The 20,313-nt window shown below is 42.2% G+C and overlaps 1 protein-coding gene across 2 annotated transcripts in view; it reads right to left on the bottom strand.

Annotated features, from left to right (window-relative positions):
• EPB41L4A (erythrocyte membrane protein band 4.1 like 4A) overlaps positions 1 to 20,313 on the bottom strand; it is a 564,380-nt gene that overhangs the window by 6,985 nt on the left and 537,082 nt on the right. For both annotated transcript variants that reach the window (XM_030193468.1, XM_030193469.1), the window contains one exon: positions 2,616 to 2,697. In XM_030193468.1, coding sequence (XP_030049328.1) covers positions 2,616 to 2,697 — 82 coding nt within the window. The remainder of the gene's footprint in view (positions 1 to 2,615; positions 2,698 to 20,313) is intronic.

Raw genomic sequence — 20,313 nt, 5'->3', positions numbered from 1 at the left:
ACCCTCAACGGTCCATGCACAGGTTTGATAATTATTGGACATTAACCCTTTGATTCTATGAAGTTGTGTGCTCAAATTTACGACTAGCATGCAAATTTCAACACGTAAGTTATGGAACAGTGCCAGTTGTAACCTGAAGTGTTAATTGGTGCTAATTAGCACTAATTTCTGGTTATGCGCATAACTGCACTTAGGCTCTATAGCAGTGTTTCCCAAGTCCCGTTCTGGATACCCCTTGCCAGTCAGGTTTTTAGGAAATCCACAATGAATATGCATGAACTTGATTTGAATACACTGTCTACACTATATGCAAATCTCTTTCATGCATATTCATTGTGGATATCCTGAAAACCTGAATAGCAAGAGGTACTCCACGACCGGACTTGGGAAACACTGATCTATAGCACTCAAATGTTGTACTGCGCAACTAGAAAAGGGAGCGTTGCCCATGGGCGGATCTTGCAGTCACACATGCAAGTTACTTACATGCACAACTGCCAAATTTAGGTGCCAGCATTTACAGCAGCCTTTGACCTGGCATAAGTGCTCGCACCTAAAGATAGACGCTCACATGCTGACTTACGCCCTATTCTATAAAGGCAATATTGCTGTTACAGAATTGGCACTTAGCACCCATATTTTGGGCACACTTTGTAAAATGTACCCCTAACTATAAAAGTTTACAGCAGGTTAATAAATGGTGCCTTAGGTGTTCACAGCACAGAGTTTTGGGCCACGGTCAGCGGAAGGACTGCTGGTTTGGAAAGCTGCTCTTGAATTGCTGATATCTACAAAATTTGTCCAGTTTCCAGAGCCATCTGCTGGATTAGAGCGATCTGCACCTACAGAAAAGGTACCATAAGGGGGAAGTCCAAGGGTGTTTTATTCCCAAAATATGTCTTCAATACAGGGTGGATGGGGAAGAAACCTTGTGCGTGTGCAGAAAGTTCCAGTGATCATGTTTTGAGGAATTTTTAGACTGTTTATATTTTCATTTCTTATATGGATTATACCCAGCTCAAATGCACTGCACTGTTTTGCTTTTTTGGATAAGAGGGTGTTAAAGTAAGATTAAGGGCTTTGAAAACGTATCCCTACCAGGAAAGGACTCCAGGAGCATGGGATGTCTCTCCAAGTACCCCTGTGTCCCTACTACTACTACTACTTATCATTTCTATAGCGCTACAAGGCATATGCAGTGCTGTACACCATACACAAAAGACAGTCCCTACTCAAAGAGCTTACAATCTAGAAAGACAGGTAAACAGACAGAACTATTAAGGGTAAGGGAATAAAGAGGTGAGGATAAACGACAGGGCAAGTGAGTTAGGAGTCAAAAGCAGCGGTAAAGAGGTTGGTTTTGAGTCTGGACTTGAAAACAGCCACAGATGGGGCAGCAATATCAGATAGGCAGGCTGAGACATTGGTCTGGATGGTGGTTGAGATTTCGGGGGTAGAGAGGGAGATTTGGGAGTCATCAGCATAGAGATGATATTAAAAAACATGGGATGATATTAGAGAGCCAAGGGAAGAAGTGTAGATGGAGAACAGGAGAGGACCAAGAACAGAACCCTGAGGTACACCGATTGGTAGAGGGGTAGAAGTGGAAGAGGATCCACCAGAGTGTACACTAAAGGTGTGAAATGAGAGGTAGGAGGAGAACAGGGAAAGAACAGAGCCCTGGAATCCAAATGAAGATAGCGTATCAAGGAGTAGTTTGTGATCAACAGTGTCAAAAGCGGCGGATAGGTCGAGAAGGATTAGGATAGAGTAGAGGCCTTTGGATTTGGCTAGAAACAGGTCATTAGAAACTTTTGTAAGTGCAGTTTCAGTAGAATGAAGAGGGCAAAAGCCAGATTGGAGTGGGTCAAGAATAGCATGAGATGAGAGAAAGTCAAGGCAGCGGCGGTGCGTTCAAGTAACTTGGAAAGACGTACGCAGCGCTGTACACTTGAACATGAAGAGACAATCCCTGCTCGACAGAGCTTACAATCTAATTAGGACAGACAAACAGGACAAACAAGAGATAAGGGAATATTAAAGTGAGGATGATAAAATAAGGATTCTGAACAAGTGAATAAGGGTTAGGAGTTAAAAGCAGCATCAAAAAGGTGGGCTTTTAGCTTAGATTTGAAGACGGCCAGAGATGGAGCTTGACGTACAGGCCCAGGAAGTCTATTCCAGGCATATGGTGCAGCAAGATAAAAGGAACGGAGTCTGGAGTTAGCGGTGGAGGAGAAGGGTGCAGATAAGAGAGATTTACCCAGTGAATGGAGTTCCCGGGGAGAAGTGTAGGGAGAGATGAGAGTGGAGAGGTATTAGGGAGCTGCAGAGTGAATGCACTGGAGACATCCTGAAGAAGGCTGAAAATTGTGGTTTGGTTCTCAGTAAATTAAGTCTTTTTGTAATTGATAGTATAGTACAAGATCCTGGACACCATACTGGTCCAGAAGACAACTGATTTCTTCATATCTTGTGACACCTATTATTGACCTGACACAACATTCACCCAAATGATGCTCATCTGCTGATAATTCTCGCGCTGGGTCAATACCACACACTAAGATTTTTGCAAAACCTACAGCATTCTCAATGGTAATGACAACAATACTGACCTGTTGGGAAGCAAGGCCACTGGAACACGGAGCATCCGAGGCACGTGTCACGGATAACGGGGCCACAAGATCATTTTTAGCACTGAAAGAATGAATGTCATAAAAATATAAAATGGGCATTGCAAGGGCGATTTTCAAAGGCATTTACTAGGTAAATAGCATTTAATATTGGTAAATTCACCTATTTGAACAGTTTCCTTCTAAGAAAATGGCACCAACTTCCTAGAATTCTCAAAAGCACATCTGCCATTTTAACACCCCACCTCTATTCCACCCCTTTCCTCCAGGCTACACACATGAACAGCAGGTGCATTCAGTTTGAGTGCTTTATGCTATCTAGCTTTCAAAAAAGAAACATTGAGGGTAATTCTATAAGCAACAGTTATGATGTGTATTTTAAGCCTAATTAGGCGCCAACTTTCTAGAACAGTAGTGGAAATGGCAGAGAACACGTATACATCTAAATGACCACTTAAACCAGCCTTATAGCTGAAATATAGCTCACACCTAGATGTATGCATCGGTGCACATAAATTATAGTATTCTATATAAGCTCTGCCCATATGCATACTCACTGGCACAATAAACACCATCAAATTAAGGTGCAGACATTTCCACTAATTTATAATCTATAAGAGGTCATTTACTTGTGTAAGTTCCCTCTTACATGTGCCAATGCCTAGAATACTTCTATTTATGTGGCTCCTTATAGAATTACCCACTTTCTCCTTCTTCTATAACAGGTCACCCAAAGTTTGGCACCAATTGTGTAAAGAATTTGATCAAGAGCATGACTCAGCAGTATTCTGTAACATACATGCACAACTGTCTTAGAATGTAAATGCAAGAGGGCATTCACACTGGGAGGAGCGTGGGTAGAGCACAGGTAGGACTGATATTTACTTGCTTAACTCGCAGAACACTAAGTTATGTGAGTAAATGTCATTTAGGCACACACATTTAAACCTGCAATTGTGCACCTAAATTTAGGTGCACTGATGCCAACTTACATGAGTGTTCTATAAGGTTCAAAGTTTCTTTAAAATTTGATATACCACACAATTCTGGGTGATTTACACTACTAAAATTAAAGGAAACATGAAAAGAACTCAAAAGAAGCTAAGGAACAGTGTACAGAGTGAAAGCAAGACAAGCATTTATGTGCACAAGTACTCCTATAGAACAGACTCACAGCCCACATAATTTGAGAGCTTCACTGATAGCGCCCAGTTATAGAATTGTCTGCTATCCCCCTAATTCTATAAGTCACCAAAAATTACATGCACAATTTTATTGAATAATGAGCTAATGAGCACCAATAATGTTTCAGTTAGCACAAATGGATGTGCCTAAAGTAAGGTGTGATTGTTGGGTGAATATGCTATTTGATAAATCGTGCCTAACTTTAAGCGCGGCTTATAGAATAGCACTTTTTCAGTGCTATATATAGAATTCACCCCTATATGGGTAGTTTCTTGCTGATAATTATCTGAATGTGTGCAGGGTAAAAGCAAGTGCATGCTTTGTAACTATGTGGGCTTCCTGAAATTGCGCCAAATGTGAATGAGATTTTTACTTTTTTTTTTTTTTGCAGAAGAGAAGATCCAGTGCACTAAAGACATATTACTAAAATATTTTACTGTGTTCTTATTGCTGGACCAAAAGAAAGATACAATAGAGGTCATTTTAAAAACTTTGTGCAGCGTTTACACATTAAAATCACCAACAAATGAAAGGAGCTATTTTAGGGGCCCTTTTACTAAGCTACATTAGGCACTAATGCACACCTAACACAGCTTAAAATGGCATCCTGTGGTAAGCAGAAACAGAAAAAAGCAACACTGGGCCTTCAGGATAGAGATAATTGTCCTTTAATTTGAAAATGACCTGATACGGGCCGTGTTTCGGCACACAAACGCATGCCTCAGGGGTCTAACATAAAAACATATAAAAATAATCATAAGTAATAGTCAGTAAAAAACAAACACTACATATATTTCGAATGAATACTACCCCACCCCAAAAAATGTAAAAATATTTTAGCACATGGATTTTTTATTTAACAAGGCACAAAAATTGATTTTTTAAAATGAAGTACACAAATATATTGGTTAGTTCAGTAAACTATGGCATATATTTATATATATAGTAATACCTCGGTTTTGTCGATAATCCGAAACCGACGAAAACTGAGACAATTATTCTCATATGAATCAATGTAAACCCAATGAACATTTAACATGGAATTGTTTGGCTAGACGAGCGGGGTGATGCTCACACAACGAGAAACAACGCCACACTGAGCAGGAGAACGCGTGGGTTGCCCTTTGTTTTCGCAAAATTAGCAGCGAGATCACGTGTGGGCAAGCTGATGAAATCTGAGACAAAATTTTCGCAGGAAAAAATCAACGCAAACTGAAACCAACAATAACCGAAGTCAACGAAAACCGAGGTATTACTGTATATATTTATTAAGGGGCTAAGATCATTTTTTATTGACTGGAGAGGCGTTTTGCACATTACAATTACTAACATTTGGGGATAAGATGTTTTTAAGGTTTTTACATTTTCAAATAATAACAAAACTAACTTCCCTTGTTTTAAATTAGGTAATATACCCTGATTGTTTGATTATCTCCAATTATCCATATTTATACCTATAAGAACAATTCTGGAAAGACCTTTTTATTTTTATTTTATTTTACTTTATTGATTACTCTTTTTGATATGATAGTGGTTCATTGTTTTGTAAAATAATGTTTCACTATAATCTCTCTGATATGGTAGTGGTTCCTTTTTGCACAGTAATAATTACTCATCTAATTTGTTTTTGGTCCTCTTTTGTCTAATATTGTCCAACTTTTTGAAATCTGCAATTTATTTGCTTTTAACAAGTATGGTATGTACATGTTTTTTGTATGTATTTATATTATTTAATTGTTATTGCTAAATTTTGTTAAATTGGTTAAATTAGTTGCTTTTATTAAGTATTTAAAATTGCGTATGTTTTCTCTGTATATATTCATTTGATATATATGTAATGTTTGTTTTTTTTTACTATTACTTATGATTATTTTTATATGTTTTTATGTTAGACCCCTGAGGCAGGCATTTGTGCACCGAAACACGGCCCGTGTCGGGTCATTTTCAGATTAAAGGACAACTATTATCTCTATCCTGAAGGCCCAGTGTTGCTTTTTCCTGTTTTTGCTTGTATGCTGTTTTACCCTCTCTTTTGATCCTGTGGTAAGTACCATTTTAGCACGCACTAATCCATGTGCTAAAATATTTTTAAATGTTTTGGGGGTGGTGTAGTATCAGGGGGTGTTGCTGCGCTAATCAATAAGGGGTCCTTTTACAAAGGCACGCTAGCGTTTTTAGCATGTACTAAATGCTAGAGACACCCATATATTCCTATAGGCGTCTCAAGCGTTTAGTGTACGCTAATCATTAGCGTGTACCAAAAATGCTACGGCACCTTTGTAAAAGACCCCTTTAGTGCAGCTACATTACCGTGCCCTAACTGGTTAGAGCAGAATTAGCGTGTGAGTCGTTACAGCCTACACAATAGGTGGCAGTAAATGCTCATGCAGTAATTTTTATTAAAGGCAGTGCACTGATAGCCATGAATACAAAAATGGCCATTTTTACAGATGTGCCAAAAAAATGTCCTTAGTGTGCAGGAAAAACCCATGCATGGGTGCGCTAAAGCCACTTTTTGCTGCACATTAGTAAAAGAGCCCCTTAGAAAGCTACTGTTTACACTTGTACATCTGCAGTGGTTTCCAGGGGAGTGCCAGAAAAGTATGCATCTTTTTCCAATATTACAATGGCAACACGTGTATACGTTAAAAAAAACCTGGACGTCTGTACGTACACCTCTTCTGATGCAGGTGTAAGTGTCAGCTAGCTGCTTATCACTGAGGGAGCAATTTGTGTTTACTTCTCTAGTGTTTAAAATCGCCGGCTCTTTCTCAATGACTGGTTTTGTAAATCCTGAAACTTACAGTGGAGGCTGTGCAATCAGCACCTACATATTCCAAACTCTGCATTTGCTTCTCGTTTTTTTTAATTTTGAAGGTCTTTCTTTACAAAATGGCTGTCCTGCTGGATGTCAGTGCTGGGCAAAATAGTGGAAACTATTATCAAGAATAAAATCATGTAGCACAGTATCCCTTGGTGCGCTCGTTGTCAGCCATGCTATAGGCCACTGAGCATTCTGTGCAGGTAAATGTGGGCACCAATGGTCTCGAGGACCCGCATTTACCATTGATCATCTGCACTGTCTCCATTATATGCAAATCTCTTTCATGCATATTCATTGTGGATATCCTGAAAACCTGACTGGCAAGAAGTACTCCACGACCGGACTTGGGGAAACACTGATCTATAGCACTCAAATGCTGTAGTGTGCAACTAGAAAAGGGTGCGTTGCCCATAGGCGGATCTTGCAGTCGTACATTGGCTTTTATTTTTTCTTTTTTTCTTTCCGCTTCTAATGATTGCTTTTCCGTTTTATCATATGTTTTTTTAGTTAGCTTAGATCGCTCAATTGGTCTTTTAAATCTTTGTTAATTTTATCAGTTGAGGCACGTAGATATATTCCTTCCATTGATTGATTTGAAAACCATCCTAGATAGTTCATCATATTTGCTAATTACAATTTATTGGGGAAGGCAGTTCTCTAATCCGATTTGTTTAGTCCATTAAATTCCCATCGGCAGGGGGGTCCAGGGCCAAATCTATGGGGGCCCAGGCCCCCATGGCCCCATGTAGCTACGCCACTGGCAAGATTACAGAATTAGGGGGCAAATGCATAACTGCTTTTTGAATATGGGCTTGCAGTGTCCCAGTGTGAATATATGCAGTATGGCACAGAACTGAGAGGAACATGTTCAGAAGGTAGGGATCAGAATATATCACAGAACCCAGGAACTAAGTCTCTATGTACAACAGCTATAGTTGAACTGCCATGTGTTTGAAGAGACAGAAAGCTTTGTAAGTTGGTTATGACAAGCTATATCTCTTGTATACCACCTTGAGGTGGTTAATAAATCTTAATAAACTTGGTTTTGGGTCCTGCTTGACTCTAGGTAAAAATTTAGCAGGGGTCTATGGAAGTTGTAAGAAATCTTGGTGCAATTTTCAGTAGCAAGTGAGGCTGGGCTCTTAAGTGGACTTCTCACAACCAGATCCTAGAAGTAGTGCATCTCACCACTCTACTCGACTGATATATCAGAGAAGCAGTGCCTCCAAGCAGTCTGCAGAGGACCAACCTCAATCCCCAAGGATATGCACTCTACCAGTCAAAGTCAGCTAGATGCATCACCCCAGGAGAATTTGCTTGGTGGACACTAAGAAGGATCTTCCCTTTACAGAGCACCACAGAATTGCGAATATGGACGGGACAATCTCCAGCATTAATGGAAGATGGAATGCAGATGCAGTTGATCAAGTGGTGTCTCCCTGGCCTTTGAAAATGTGGCTCTTTCAATGCTACCAGCAACCACAGCTAAAGCTGCAGTAGGGTTATCAGCTTGTGGAAGCTGCTGCTTGTTCCTTACTGTGAGCCACCTAGAAAAGGAACAGCCTATACTGTGGCATTAGCAGTCCACAGAACCAAGAAGGAGGCTAGGTGGCAGCGGACACATGGCCAAAAGGAAGCTAGTATGCAGCATAAGAGAGAGAAAGAGAGGGAGGATGACTTGGGGGGGGGGGGGGGGGTTGAGAAATTGAGAAAGTTGGCTCTTTCTCTGGGGCAATTCTGTTAATTTGGTGCTAACATTTATGTGCATGTTACACGCATGTATGTATTCCTTATGTGTGTAAATTTCAGCATACCAACCCTGTTATAAAATTACCTCCTGTGTGCTCTGCACCCTCCCTCCCTCCACTTCTATGGTATGGTGAGGTATGGATGAGAACAGTGAATGACACAGGACAGCTTAAAAACTTTCAAGAGCACACTTGTTTATTGAGGCTTATGAAAGGGTGATCCAGGTGAGGAATTACAGGCCTGCACTTGTATTTGTTTTTGTAATTCTTTATGTGACATATTTCTAGGTTTTGTTTTTATTGTTAACTGTACTTTGTATGATTATGGCTTCTGTTTTTGTGATCCGCTTCGGAATAAGCAGAATACAAATTAATAAACTAAATTACACTTAGTATTTGTGACTCTGGGCAAGTCACTTAACCCTCCATTGTCCCCAGGTAAATAAGTACCTGTATATATACTATGTAAACCGCTTTAGATGTAGTTGTAAAAACCACATATATCAAGTTCCATTTCCCTTTCCTGTCCCCTGAAAGGCTCACAATCTGACAGGCTGATGCTCAAAACACCCACAGTAAAGCCAACAGAGTAGAACCCATACCTCTGGAACAGCGCAGAAAACTAGTCTGCCAATGCTCAAAGGAAATGATATTCAAATTATATGCACGCTGTAAAAGCGAAAGCAGGGGGAGGGGAATGTACTTGTTGCATGCGCAGAACAGTTTCACGGTATGTTCTGTTCTTGTGCACATGCGCCAGCCCAGGCAAGTGAAGCACACATTAGCGCCTGTTTTCTGCACCTTAAAATATAAGCCTTTCAATTATTTTTTTATTTGGAAGGCTTTTATTTAAGCACAGGAAACAGGCACCAATGTGTGCTTTCACTTTGGGTTTGCTCGTACTCACGCACATTTATTTCTTAGCACTGTAACTTACAGGCTTGCACAGGCTTTCTTCCACTTCCAAAAGAAATCAAAACCAGCAGGTTTTAAAGAAAAAGTTGTGAGAAATCCCATCTTCAACACCCTAACACCTACTCAGTTTTCAGCGGTAAGGGCATCTTTCTTTTGTGCACTATTCTCTGAGCATTGGGAGGGAACAGGACATGACTTCATTAACATCCGTTTGAATATATTTCCATGATATTTGCACTAATTTTTGGGGCATGCATTGTCTCCCACCCTAGAGCCATCAGCATTCCGTGCTAATGCCAGTCATGGTCCAGCGCTAATCGCCTCTAGTGCCGGCATTACATTTTGAATTTCAATTAGAGGACCGTATATTTTATATGTGGGGACTTGAATACGAATAAACTATATGTAGTGTCCCAAACAATAGCGCTTCAACTATAAATCTTGTATCCTCATAGGTATTTTACAGAAATTGCAAACGGGAGTAACATGAAATCAATATTATGTCACCTTTATCAGACTTAGTAAAATATTCATCTATTTTTATGGGGATCATCAGATATTACTGCAGCTCACACCATAGGAACTCAGCGTTCCTTCTTCAATTGAACAATGGTTGTGGCGCAAATCGTCATAAGATCACCCTTAGGAATTTTCAATATAAAACATTTATCCGAAAAGGTGCGTAGTAAAGCAACATCTTTTATCTTTGTCCAAAAATATGCATAATGGAACATCAGCACGCATCTTTTTTTTAAACGGCAGCGACTTTTAACCACAGGAGAACCTCCGCCGACTTGGCCAGGTTTCGAAAAAACTTCCTCAGGGAAGAGGCTCTAGCTTCATGGTACATTTTTTTCTATGCAGGAGCGTGTGCCCATTACGAACTACGTAATGGACATAACACAACTCTTCCATTGTACGATTCCATAATGTGGCTGTGCCACATGAACTTTATCTAACCATAATATCACTTTGTATTTGTTTACACCGGAGTCTGCAAACGCCTCTCCGGTACTATGTAAGCTACATTGAGCCTACAAATAGGTGGGAAAATGTGGGATACAAATGTAACAAATAAATAAACAAACAAACAGCGGGGATTTGAACCAGGTTTCCCTTGTTCTTAGCCTATTGGCCTCAGTTTTATAGGGTTTTTTTTTTCTTGGTGATTTTGTATTACAGGAGATTCTGCTTATTTAGATATGTTGTAGAGAAGCATTTATCTTATGACTGAGGTCTTAGGCATGTGTGAAATCCACAGCCCCAGAAGCCCAGGGGTCTGAGCAAAGCCCCTGAGGTGCTGCACAGTTCAATAAGCTGTTTTTACACTTTGCATCTAGTGACTGGGCCACAGATGGTAGTGTGCCTGAGGGGCTGTTCTCTTAATGACCTGCTGATCCACTGTTGCTTTCTATCTGAACAATACAAAGAGATGCAAATAGGGCTCATCTGAGGTGTTTGTCCTCATTAGCATGTCTTTGAGTCTTCCGGGTCAGACACCCATATAGACAGGTTAAAATGAGACTGAAATGTTTTCTCTTTACCTATAAAACAAAGAGGAAAAGGCACACAGGGAGGGCTCCAGATCACACACATGCTAATGCTTAATTTGGGAATGGCTTACTGCCAGAGGCACACCCTCCTGTTGGGAAAAAATAAATATTCAGTTGCTGGCATTTTAATCATTGGAATAATATGCTGGGCAGCCTTCATCTTTAAGTGCTCTGCCTCCACCCCCTATTCCAAGGTTTACCTCATTTGAGACTACTCTGTTTTTTCTTTCATGTCAAATATATTAATTGGCGCCCATACAATCAGCGTGAAGCATTCATCAAAAATGGAGTGCAATGTTTCCACTTCTTTATTATCAAACTGCAGTTCAGGCTAAAGAAATGTTACATAGCAGCTAACAGGAAACAATTTAATGAATCGGTAATGACTTAACCTGTTGGTTTAGTTGCTGGTACTTTTCATACTCAGACTTGTTTTAAGTTGAATATCTGAAGTTTGCATGTTTCTATTTTATTAAAGCTAGATTTTCTTTCTCTCTCAGCAACAGAAGCTACAAAGAGGGATTTAGAGACCTCCATTTCTTTCCTCTCTTTGTCTCCCCACCTTTTTTTCTCCATAAACCTCTGTTTTTCTCTCTCTCCTTCCATTTCTTTCTCTCAGTATCCCCACAGCCTGTCCCCTTTCTCTTCAGTTGAGATATGAAGCTTCCTGAGTGAAATTCATCTCCTTTAGATGCATTAATGTTAGAAGGATGCTGATTGAAATGGTAATTGTAGGAGCTGGGTCCTGCTTAATGGATGTTATGATTAAGTTGCATTACTGAGGAAGAGGCTAGAATGACTGGGAGATTGTTGGTGATAGCAAAGGACTGACACTTTCTAGCAAGAATCAAGTTAAAGGGGAGCTGAGCAAAGGATAAAATATCAAGTATGAAAAAGAGTCCCCAGCAAACAATTTAAGCAAGGACTCACAGTGTTAAGACATAAAGAAGACAAGATGTTTTGCACATCTAACACATGTATACATGTGATCACAGTGGTGGCTGTTGCTTATGGAGGTCTTCTGTCTGATTCCCTTCAAACCAGGCTCATAATAGATTCAAAATATGTACATGTCACTAGAAGTGAGGGAAGAGATGGCTTTCGCCTAGAAAAATTAATGGATCAACTACAGTTTTTCTAGCATTGGTTCACTATATGGAAGGCAGGATGGGTCCACGATTCTAACCAGAGGCACACAGCTGTAGCAGAGGCAGTTCTACCATTAGGCTAAGTGAGGCAGCCAGCTCAGATGGCAAATACTGGAAGTGGCCATCTCGTTTTCAGATGGCATTGGCAGCATCTCCCCTACAGTCTCCTTTCCTTTTCCCCCTGCTGCGTTTCTTGAGGTCTGTGGCAGCAATGGAACAAACAATAAGCATGGAAACTGAGATTCCTGCAGATTTCAAAGACCCTGCTGACCAGGGTCAACTCAAGAGCTGTGTGGCCGTACAGGGTATAAGAGAAATGAGGGTATAAAAATTGCTTTTGTCCATTGTCTGCAGCACAGTGGGCTGGGCTGGGGCTCCAGGGGATGTGTTGCAATAGGGTGTAATTCCAGCTCAGGACACTCCTAGGAATCATGTGGGAGCCTCAAAAGCTTGTTTTGTTGCCACCACAGACTTCAAGAGAGGTAAGGGAAAAGGGAATGGGACTTGATATACTGCCTTTCTGTGGTTTTGCAACTACATTCAAAACGGTTTACATAGTATATACAGGTACTTATTTGTACCTGTGGCAATGGAGGGTTAAGTGACTTGCCCAGAGTCACAAGGAGCTGCACTGGGAATCGAACCCAGTTCTCCAGGATCAAGGTCTGCCGCACTAACTACTAGGCTACTCCTCCACTCCAGTGGCAGAGGTGGTGGCCAGGCAGAGGAAGGGAGATGCTGGCCATTTATTTATTTATTATCAAGCTTATATCCCACACTATCCACTAGATCTAAGCAAGTAAAGGAAAACGTATATAAATCATAAAACACTCAAAATAAAAATCACATATAAATTACAAACTTAAAGCCTCTTACCAAACCGTGCTAGCAATTCCCGGCACGGCAATGCCAACAAAGCCTATTCACTTTGAATGGGCTTCGTCAGCATTGCAGCACAGGAATCGCTAGCACGGTTTGGTAAAATAGGCCCTTACTGCACTAAATAATATAAGCTCACTCATTTATCTGCATTAAATCATATGAGGATACTCATTTACCTGCCACGTGAATTAATTAGCTCTTTAAAAAAGCTTTCTGAAACAAACATGTTTTTAACTGTTTCTTAAATATGGACAAAGAGCACAACTGGCATAACTCCAGAGGAAGATCATTCCACAAAGTGGGTCAAGCTATAAAAAACATTTGTACACGATCCTTCTCTAGATGGACTTGAAGAAACGAAGGAACATCCAAAAGACATTTTATTTATTATTTATTTTACAGCTTTTATATCCCACAATTTCCCACCACTGGCAGGCTCAATGTGGCTTACAACATTTATTACAAATAGTGGAGTACAACAGACGGAAATGGAAAGTCAGGGTGTGACCTCAACATTCTAGGCAGGTGGTAAATCTTCAAACTTTGGGAGATAGCAATAAGTGCTTTGCCATACAATATCTTAAAGACCAGCAATAGAACTTTGTACCTAATATGATAGGCAACGGGGAACCACATAAGTGGAGTCCACAGCTCCTCCCTCCCACCCCCCCAAACATAGTCCGATTTCCCCCTCTACCAAAGCCTGATCCCCCATCCTAGCCCTTCCTCCCTAATCATAGTAGGCCCCCCAGGCCCCACCTAAAGAGGCCTGATGGTCTAGTGGTGGTGGATAAGGCGTGAACCCCACTTGTTCCTGTCCCTTGCAGTTCCTGTTGGAAATGGCTGCCATGACCTTTAGTGGTAGTCTTGTGGTACTACTGCTAGGGGGTCAATCTTTAGCAATAGTAATGTGAGACTACCTCTAAAGGTTGTGGCAGCTATTTTCAAAAGGAACAAGGAGTGACAGGAGTGAGTAGAGGTTCACTTCTGCATTGACCACCACTAGACCTCTTGAGGTAGGCCAAGGGGGCCTCCTATGATAGGGGGGGAGTGGGAGGGGATTCAGACTTTGCTTGAGGGGGGGGGAACTAGGGAGGGGTATCAGACTTTGCTTGGAAAGGTGGGAGGGAGTGCAGAGCAGCTTCAGGCTGGGACCCAGAAGTTATGTGGGTACTGGCATAGTTATCTGGGCAAAGTTAAGACTGCTTTTGGTTAGCTATGCAGGCAATAGAACTGACTATTCTTAGCACCTGCATAACTCCCATCTCGTTTCTGGCTCATCCGCTTTACTCCTCTTCACTTGCCTATTCCAACATGGCTGGTGAGTACCAATATTCAACCGCTGAATACCAGCATCTAGGCAGCCACAAGCAATTTAAAAGGAGGCTATCCTGCCTATTTAAATCGCTTTGATAATCAAACCTATGGATTTTAAGTGTCCAGGGCCTGCAGACCTTGTCTGCACTGAAACCAAATCTCCTATGAACGTCACTGGACAAGTATAGCAAAGATTTTGAAGCGCCAAGAAATCTAGCAGTTCACCAACAGACTGCAATGCAGAGAGCAAAAGTCAGTTAGGAAGCTTTTTCTCTCAAAAGGAAAGCAGGGAAGAGAGATTAGAAATATCTCTTTACAAGTTTATTCAATGCTTGATATATCGCCCATTGTATTGTACATCTTTTTTCTTAGATTAGATATCTAGAGACCTCAAAAGAAATAAACAGTACAGGAAACTACAGAGAGAAGAAATCTGAAACAAAAACACAACCATCCAGTAGTTGAAATATAGAAAAAGAACCTGGAAATCACTCAGTAGTATGGAGATCAGCTGTCTGCAGAAGTAGCATGTGTGTGAAGTTATAAGCAATCAGAAGACAAAAATTTAATTGACCCATTTCATTCAATACTGTTCATTCCCTTTGTTTTATTTACGGGTATTAATAAATACAGAATAAAATAAAGGAGAAAACAGAGATACATTTTCATTGAAAGCTCGTTTAAAATGTATTAAGCTAGTCCAGAGGTCAAAATCTCTTTCCTGAGGTTAGGACAATAATTTACAAAGAAGGCAGTCAAAAATGTATTAATTGAAAGACCTCTTACTATGCATAGAATGGAATAATAAATACCCAACTGAACTGTCACTTTGGCATCTTTAAAAAGCCAAACTCATCCTCTCTTAACCAGGGGCGTAGCCACGGGCGGGCCCGGGCCCACCCAATTTCGGGTCAGGCCCGCCCAGCAGCAAAGTTCCTGACGGCGATTCCAGTCACAGCGATTCCCACACGCTGCTTGCCGGCTGCCGCTCAATCTCCTTGCGCTACTAAGCGCTAACCCGGAAGTCTCTCCTCTGCAGGAGAGACTTCCGGGTTAGCACGTAGTAGCGTGAGGAGATTGTTGAGCGGCAGCCGGCAGGCAGCGTGTGGGAATTGCTGCGACTGGAATCGCCGTCAGGAACTTTGCTGCTGGGCGGGCCTGCAAGGAGGGTGAGATGCTGCACCTGCACGGGGGGGGGGGGGGGGGGGAAGATGTCGCATGGGGGAGGGAAGACAGGGGGGGGGGACACAGCAGCTGCACAGGGGGAAGGGAAGATGGAAAGAAAGATGCTGCACAGGGGGGAGGGAAGATGGAAAGATGAGGCTTGGTTGGTGGGTGAGGGAGATGCAGCAAAGGGGTGGAGGGGTGAGGAAGGGAGAAGTCTTGGCTGTGTATGAGGTGGAGAGGAGGGACACATGCTGCATACAGAGGGGATAGGTGGGGAGGGGGAGAAATGGTAGGCATAGGGGTGGAGAGGAGGGAGAAATGGTGGGTATAGTGGTGGAGGGAGGGCGGAGCAGAGAAAATTTTGTGCCCACCCACTTTGGGCTCAGGCCCACCCAAAACTGGCTGTCTGGCTACGCCACTGCTCTTAACTGGCGCAAATGGAAGCAGGTAGGGTTGTGGTCACTTTCTCAGCTTATCTCTAAGGTAATAAACAGAAATAAATCAAAAACATAGAAAAGAAAATAAGATGATACCTTTTTTATTGGACTAACAATACATTTTTTGATTAGTTTTCAAAGGTAATCCTTCGTCAAATCAGAAATAAGCAAATGTTGATAAATAACACTATATATAAGTGAAACATCAAAGCATTTCAATGACAGTCTTCACAGGAAGAGTGTGGGGTGGGTAAGGTGAGAAACATAGGAGCTGAGTGGATGAGAGACAGGAAGAGATGCATGTAGATAAGAGAGTGACAAAGCAGTAGAATTTTATGGTTTACTAGTAAAAAAAGACCCGTTTCCGACACAAATGAAACGGGCCCTATCAAGGTTTTCCTCGGAGTGTGTATGTTTGAGAGAGTGTGTGTGAGAGTGACTGTGAGAGAGAGAGAGTGAATGTGCGAGTGTGCGTGTGTGACAGAGAAAGAGTGAGACTGGGTGCGAGTGTGTCTGTGAGAGAGAGAGTGCGTGTGTGAGAATGAGAGTGTGTGCAAGGGGCCCCCCTCTGAGTTCCAGCGTCGTCACCCCCCTCCCTCCCTCCGAGTTCCAGGGTCGTCCCCTCCCTCCCTCCGTGTTTCAGGGTTGTCCCCTCCCTCCCTCCCTCCGAGTTTCAGGGTCCCCCCTCCCTTCCTCCGAGGTTCAGGGTCTCCCTCCCTCCGAGTTTCAGGGTCCTTCTGAGTTTCAGGGTCCCTCCCTCCCTCCCAGTTTCAGGGTCCCCCCTCCCTCTCTCTTCCCCATCCCAATTCAGCATCTCCCTTCTGTCACCCTACTCCCACCATGTCTACTATCTACCCTTCTCTCCCTGAACAAGCATATTTCCTTTCTTTCCATCCTTCCTTGATCCAGTATCTCCTGTTTTCCCTATCCTCTCTACTCCTCTATCCAGCATCTTCCCCTTGGCGTAGCAAGGGTGGGGCGGTGGAGGCGGTCCGCCCCAGGTGCATGCCGCTGGGGGGAGGGTGTCGGCTCCACTGGTTCCCTGCTCCCTCTGCCCCGGAACAGGTTACTTCCTGTTCTGGGGCAGAGGGAGATGGGAACCAGCGGAACTGACATCCCCCCAGCGGCATGCACACGGCAGGCAAGAATGTACTCAGGGGGGGGGGGGGAATGGGTGATGCGCCGAGGGGTGGTGTCATGCTGCACCCCCCAGGTGTTTCGGGAGGGCGGCTGTTGAGCGCGTCAGTGGTGTCAGGCAGGCTTGAGCCTTTTTTTTTTGTTTGTGTTGCTGTCAAGCTGTATGGCAGTTTGGGGGGGGGGGGGGGTTGGATCAGCTGTGAGGCATGTTTCTTTTTTTATCCCGGGTTCTGATGTTGACATCACAATGTGTTTGCTGACGTCAGCCTGTGCTACGGAGCCTAGCAGACCAACTCCGAAGACGTCACAAACACAGCCAGCAAGACCAATAGAACGTTGGAGGTGAGAATTATTATATAGGATAATGGACTAGAAAACCCAGATCTTTGTTGTTCTGTCTGGTGGGTGTCTCATCATCCACCCAGCTCCCATGTTTCACACTTTACTCACCCCACCCTCTTCCTGTGAAGACTGTCATTGAAATTCTTTGATGTTTCACTTCTATATACTGTTATTTATCAACATTTGCTTATTTCTGATCTGAAGTAGAAGGGTTACCTTCAAAAGCTAATCAAAAAATGTATTATGTTAGTCCAATAAAAAAAGTATCATCTTATTTTCTTTTCTCTGTTTTGTTTTATTTCTATTTATTACCTTTAAAGTGGACTAACACAGCTACCACATCACTCTACTCAGCTTATCTCTAAAGGCTCTATAATCCCCTTTGAAATGTTGCAAGAAACTTATTGTAATCCGTTGGGTTGGTTGTGAGCCCTTGAGCCCTGGCCGAGGCCAGCAGAGCACCGACCCAGGCCAAGAGAAGACCGACCCACCACTGCACACCCCAGCTACGCAATACCCCTAACCTACCCTCCCCCGCAGCACCTCAGGAAGAAAGGGAAATAGGCATACAGGCGGGCCTCGCAGCTGAACTGGAACCCAGGTGCTCAGAGCCACTCATCTGGACCTCACGGCCGAACTGGAACCCAGACACACAGGGACGGGTGAAAGAGACCCAGGAGTCCCCCCGGAACCCCAAGGTGCCAGCCATGCGCTGAACACCAGCCACAAGGCAAAGGGAGTAACAAAGGAATCAGAGTGGGGCCACACCCTCCCAGGGGACCAGTGCAGGACAGGGGAACGAAATACAGGAAGCCCCTACAAGCCAGAGACAGGAGCAGCAAACAAAAGAAAAACCCTGGCCCCAGCCAAAAGCCAGGGAAAAGACACAACAGAAGAGAAAGGAAATCTCTGACAGAACATCCAGAAGACAGAGGCAGAGCCACAGCACACAAAGGGTTAAATTTACTGAGCTAACAGGCAGGCACATGAGGGAGATCCCGAAATAAACAAACAAACAGAAAGAAAACTCCCACCAACTGGGAGCACAGCCCCCGCTGAACAATCACACAGCCAGCTTCCCACTGAGAACTGGAGGCAGTGAGCTTATTACAGCTCCAAACACACAGGCTGCAACCAGCTAACACAAACAGGGGCAGGGAATAGGAATCCCTAAACAGAAACACAAATCAAAGCCAGAGCACAGAGCAGTTCTGACTAAGACCTGCACGGCTTCCTAGTCACAAGGAAATGTAACGTCAAAGCAGGAAGGGCAGGAGGAAGCAGGCTAAAGTACACCCCCTGACGTCAGTCAGAACCTGCCAGCCAATCAGGAGTGAAGTCCACCCCCCTTCCCCTGCCAAACCGGCAGAATCATAACACTTATAAACTGACTCAAAATGAATACTCTAATTGGTGTTGTATTACTAACCTTCTTAAAAGTGCTATAGATGTAACTACTTATGACCCCTCCTTATCAAAGTTTTCCACTTGGTATAAATTCCTTTTATCCTCCCCAAAGACTGCTTCAAAGATCTACAAAACTGTTCAACAATCTCAACCTAATCAATGCAACTCTCTACAATCTGACCAGGAAAAAGATTTGGGCCATCCAGGAGCTCTTACTGATTGGTAATTTTGTTTTTGTCAAAAGCTAATTGGCCTACCATGCTGGCCTTATCACACAATCTTTATATTACATTGCTCATAGGGCCTATTGGCCTCCCACCAAAATAATGAAACTTATCTCCTCCTTGCTTGTCCTGTGCCCAGCAATCCGAAGACCTACACCACCTTCTATTCCAAATATTAAAACGTCCATTTATTTTGGAATGCAGTACGGGACAGAATAATATCAGTTATTCCAGTAGAGAATCCCATCCATATATCCTACAGCGTTGTTATTCTACATTCATCTTGTCCTGACCTTATCCTCCAAGAATGCTTCTACTAACTATTTAACATCATGATGCCAACAGCTTCTCATGTGATCATTCTACATTGGAAGGACAATTCTAAGCTTAACTTCTCAGAGCGGTGGTCTCATTTATGGACTATTAAAAAATAGGAAACAGTTAACTCCACACATTTTCATAATTTTTCCCATGCCCAGAAAGTGTGGATTCCCTTGGACAAATTCTGTGAAACCAACGCATGACTATTGAATATGCTCTTGAAATCCTTTTCCTTTATTAAACACCCCTCTAATTCAGTACAACATCAGATAATACATTGGAAACACAGCAATAATGGTTAAACGTTTTATTACTATTACTTAACTTACATAGTTCTATTATATGTTATATCTATACATTAAATTGTTATGAATATCACTCATGTAAGTTCACATGTACAAGAAATTCTTTGAATAAAAATAAGGAGCCTAATTTTTTTTGTTTTATTTATTAACACACAACTGCAGAACTTTAAGAGTGTGTGTGTATATGTGTGTGCATATTAAAAAACGGACGTCAACCGTAGCCCAGTAGCTTTGTTATGGGTGAGAAAAAGTAAACTATCCTCACACACATTTCATAGCTGTAAGATATCTACTAAATTTTATAAAATCACAAAGAGAAAAAAGCCTCAGCAAGCCAGGACTTAATCTTCAAATTTTAAATATAGTCATATCTAGGCTTCATTGCAATCATCGGCATAAAAATCTCATGTCAATTTATTCTTTTATTTTTTTTTAGGAATTTTCAATTCATGCCTATAGCAGCATTTTTCTCTCTGCTTCTGACGGAGGCCAGCATTTTGAAAATCTGCATCAGAGTGTTTTGTTGAGGACTGAAGTGCCTGCAGTTGATGTGATCCTGCAATTCTCTGACAGTTTTTCAAAACGTTGGCAACCATCAGAGGCAGAGAGAAAATGCTGCTATAGGTATATGGACATAAGTTAACTTTGAATTGAAAATTCTTTAAAAAAAAATATAAGAATAATAAATTGACACAAGAGAAGTTATTTTTATGCCGATGATTGCAGTGAAGTCTAGATGTGACTATATTTAAAATTTGAAGATTAAGT

This window comes from Microcaecilia unicolor, chromosome 2 (genome assembly GCF_901765095.1).
Source record: "Microcaecilia unicolor chromosome 2, aMicUni1.1, whole genome shotgun sequence".
In the NCBI taxonomy this organism is placed as follows: domain Eukaryota; kingdom Metazoa; phylum Chordata; class Amphibia; order Gymnophiona; family Siphonopidae; genus Microcaecilia; species Microcaecilia unicolor.
This window is presented reverse-complemented; position numbering and strand designations above follow the sequence as displayed.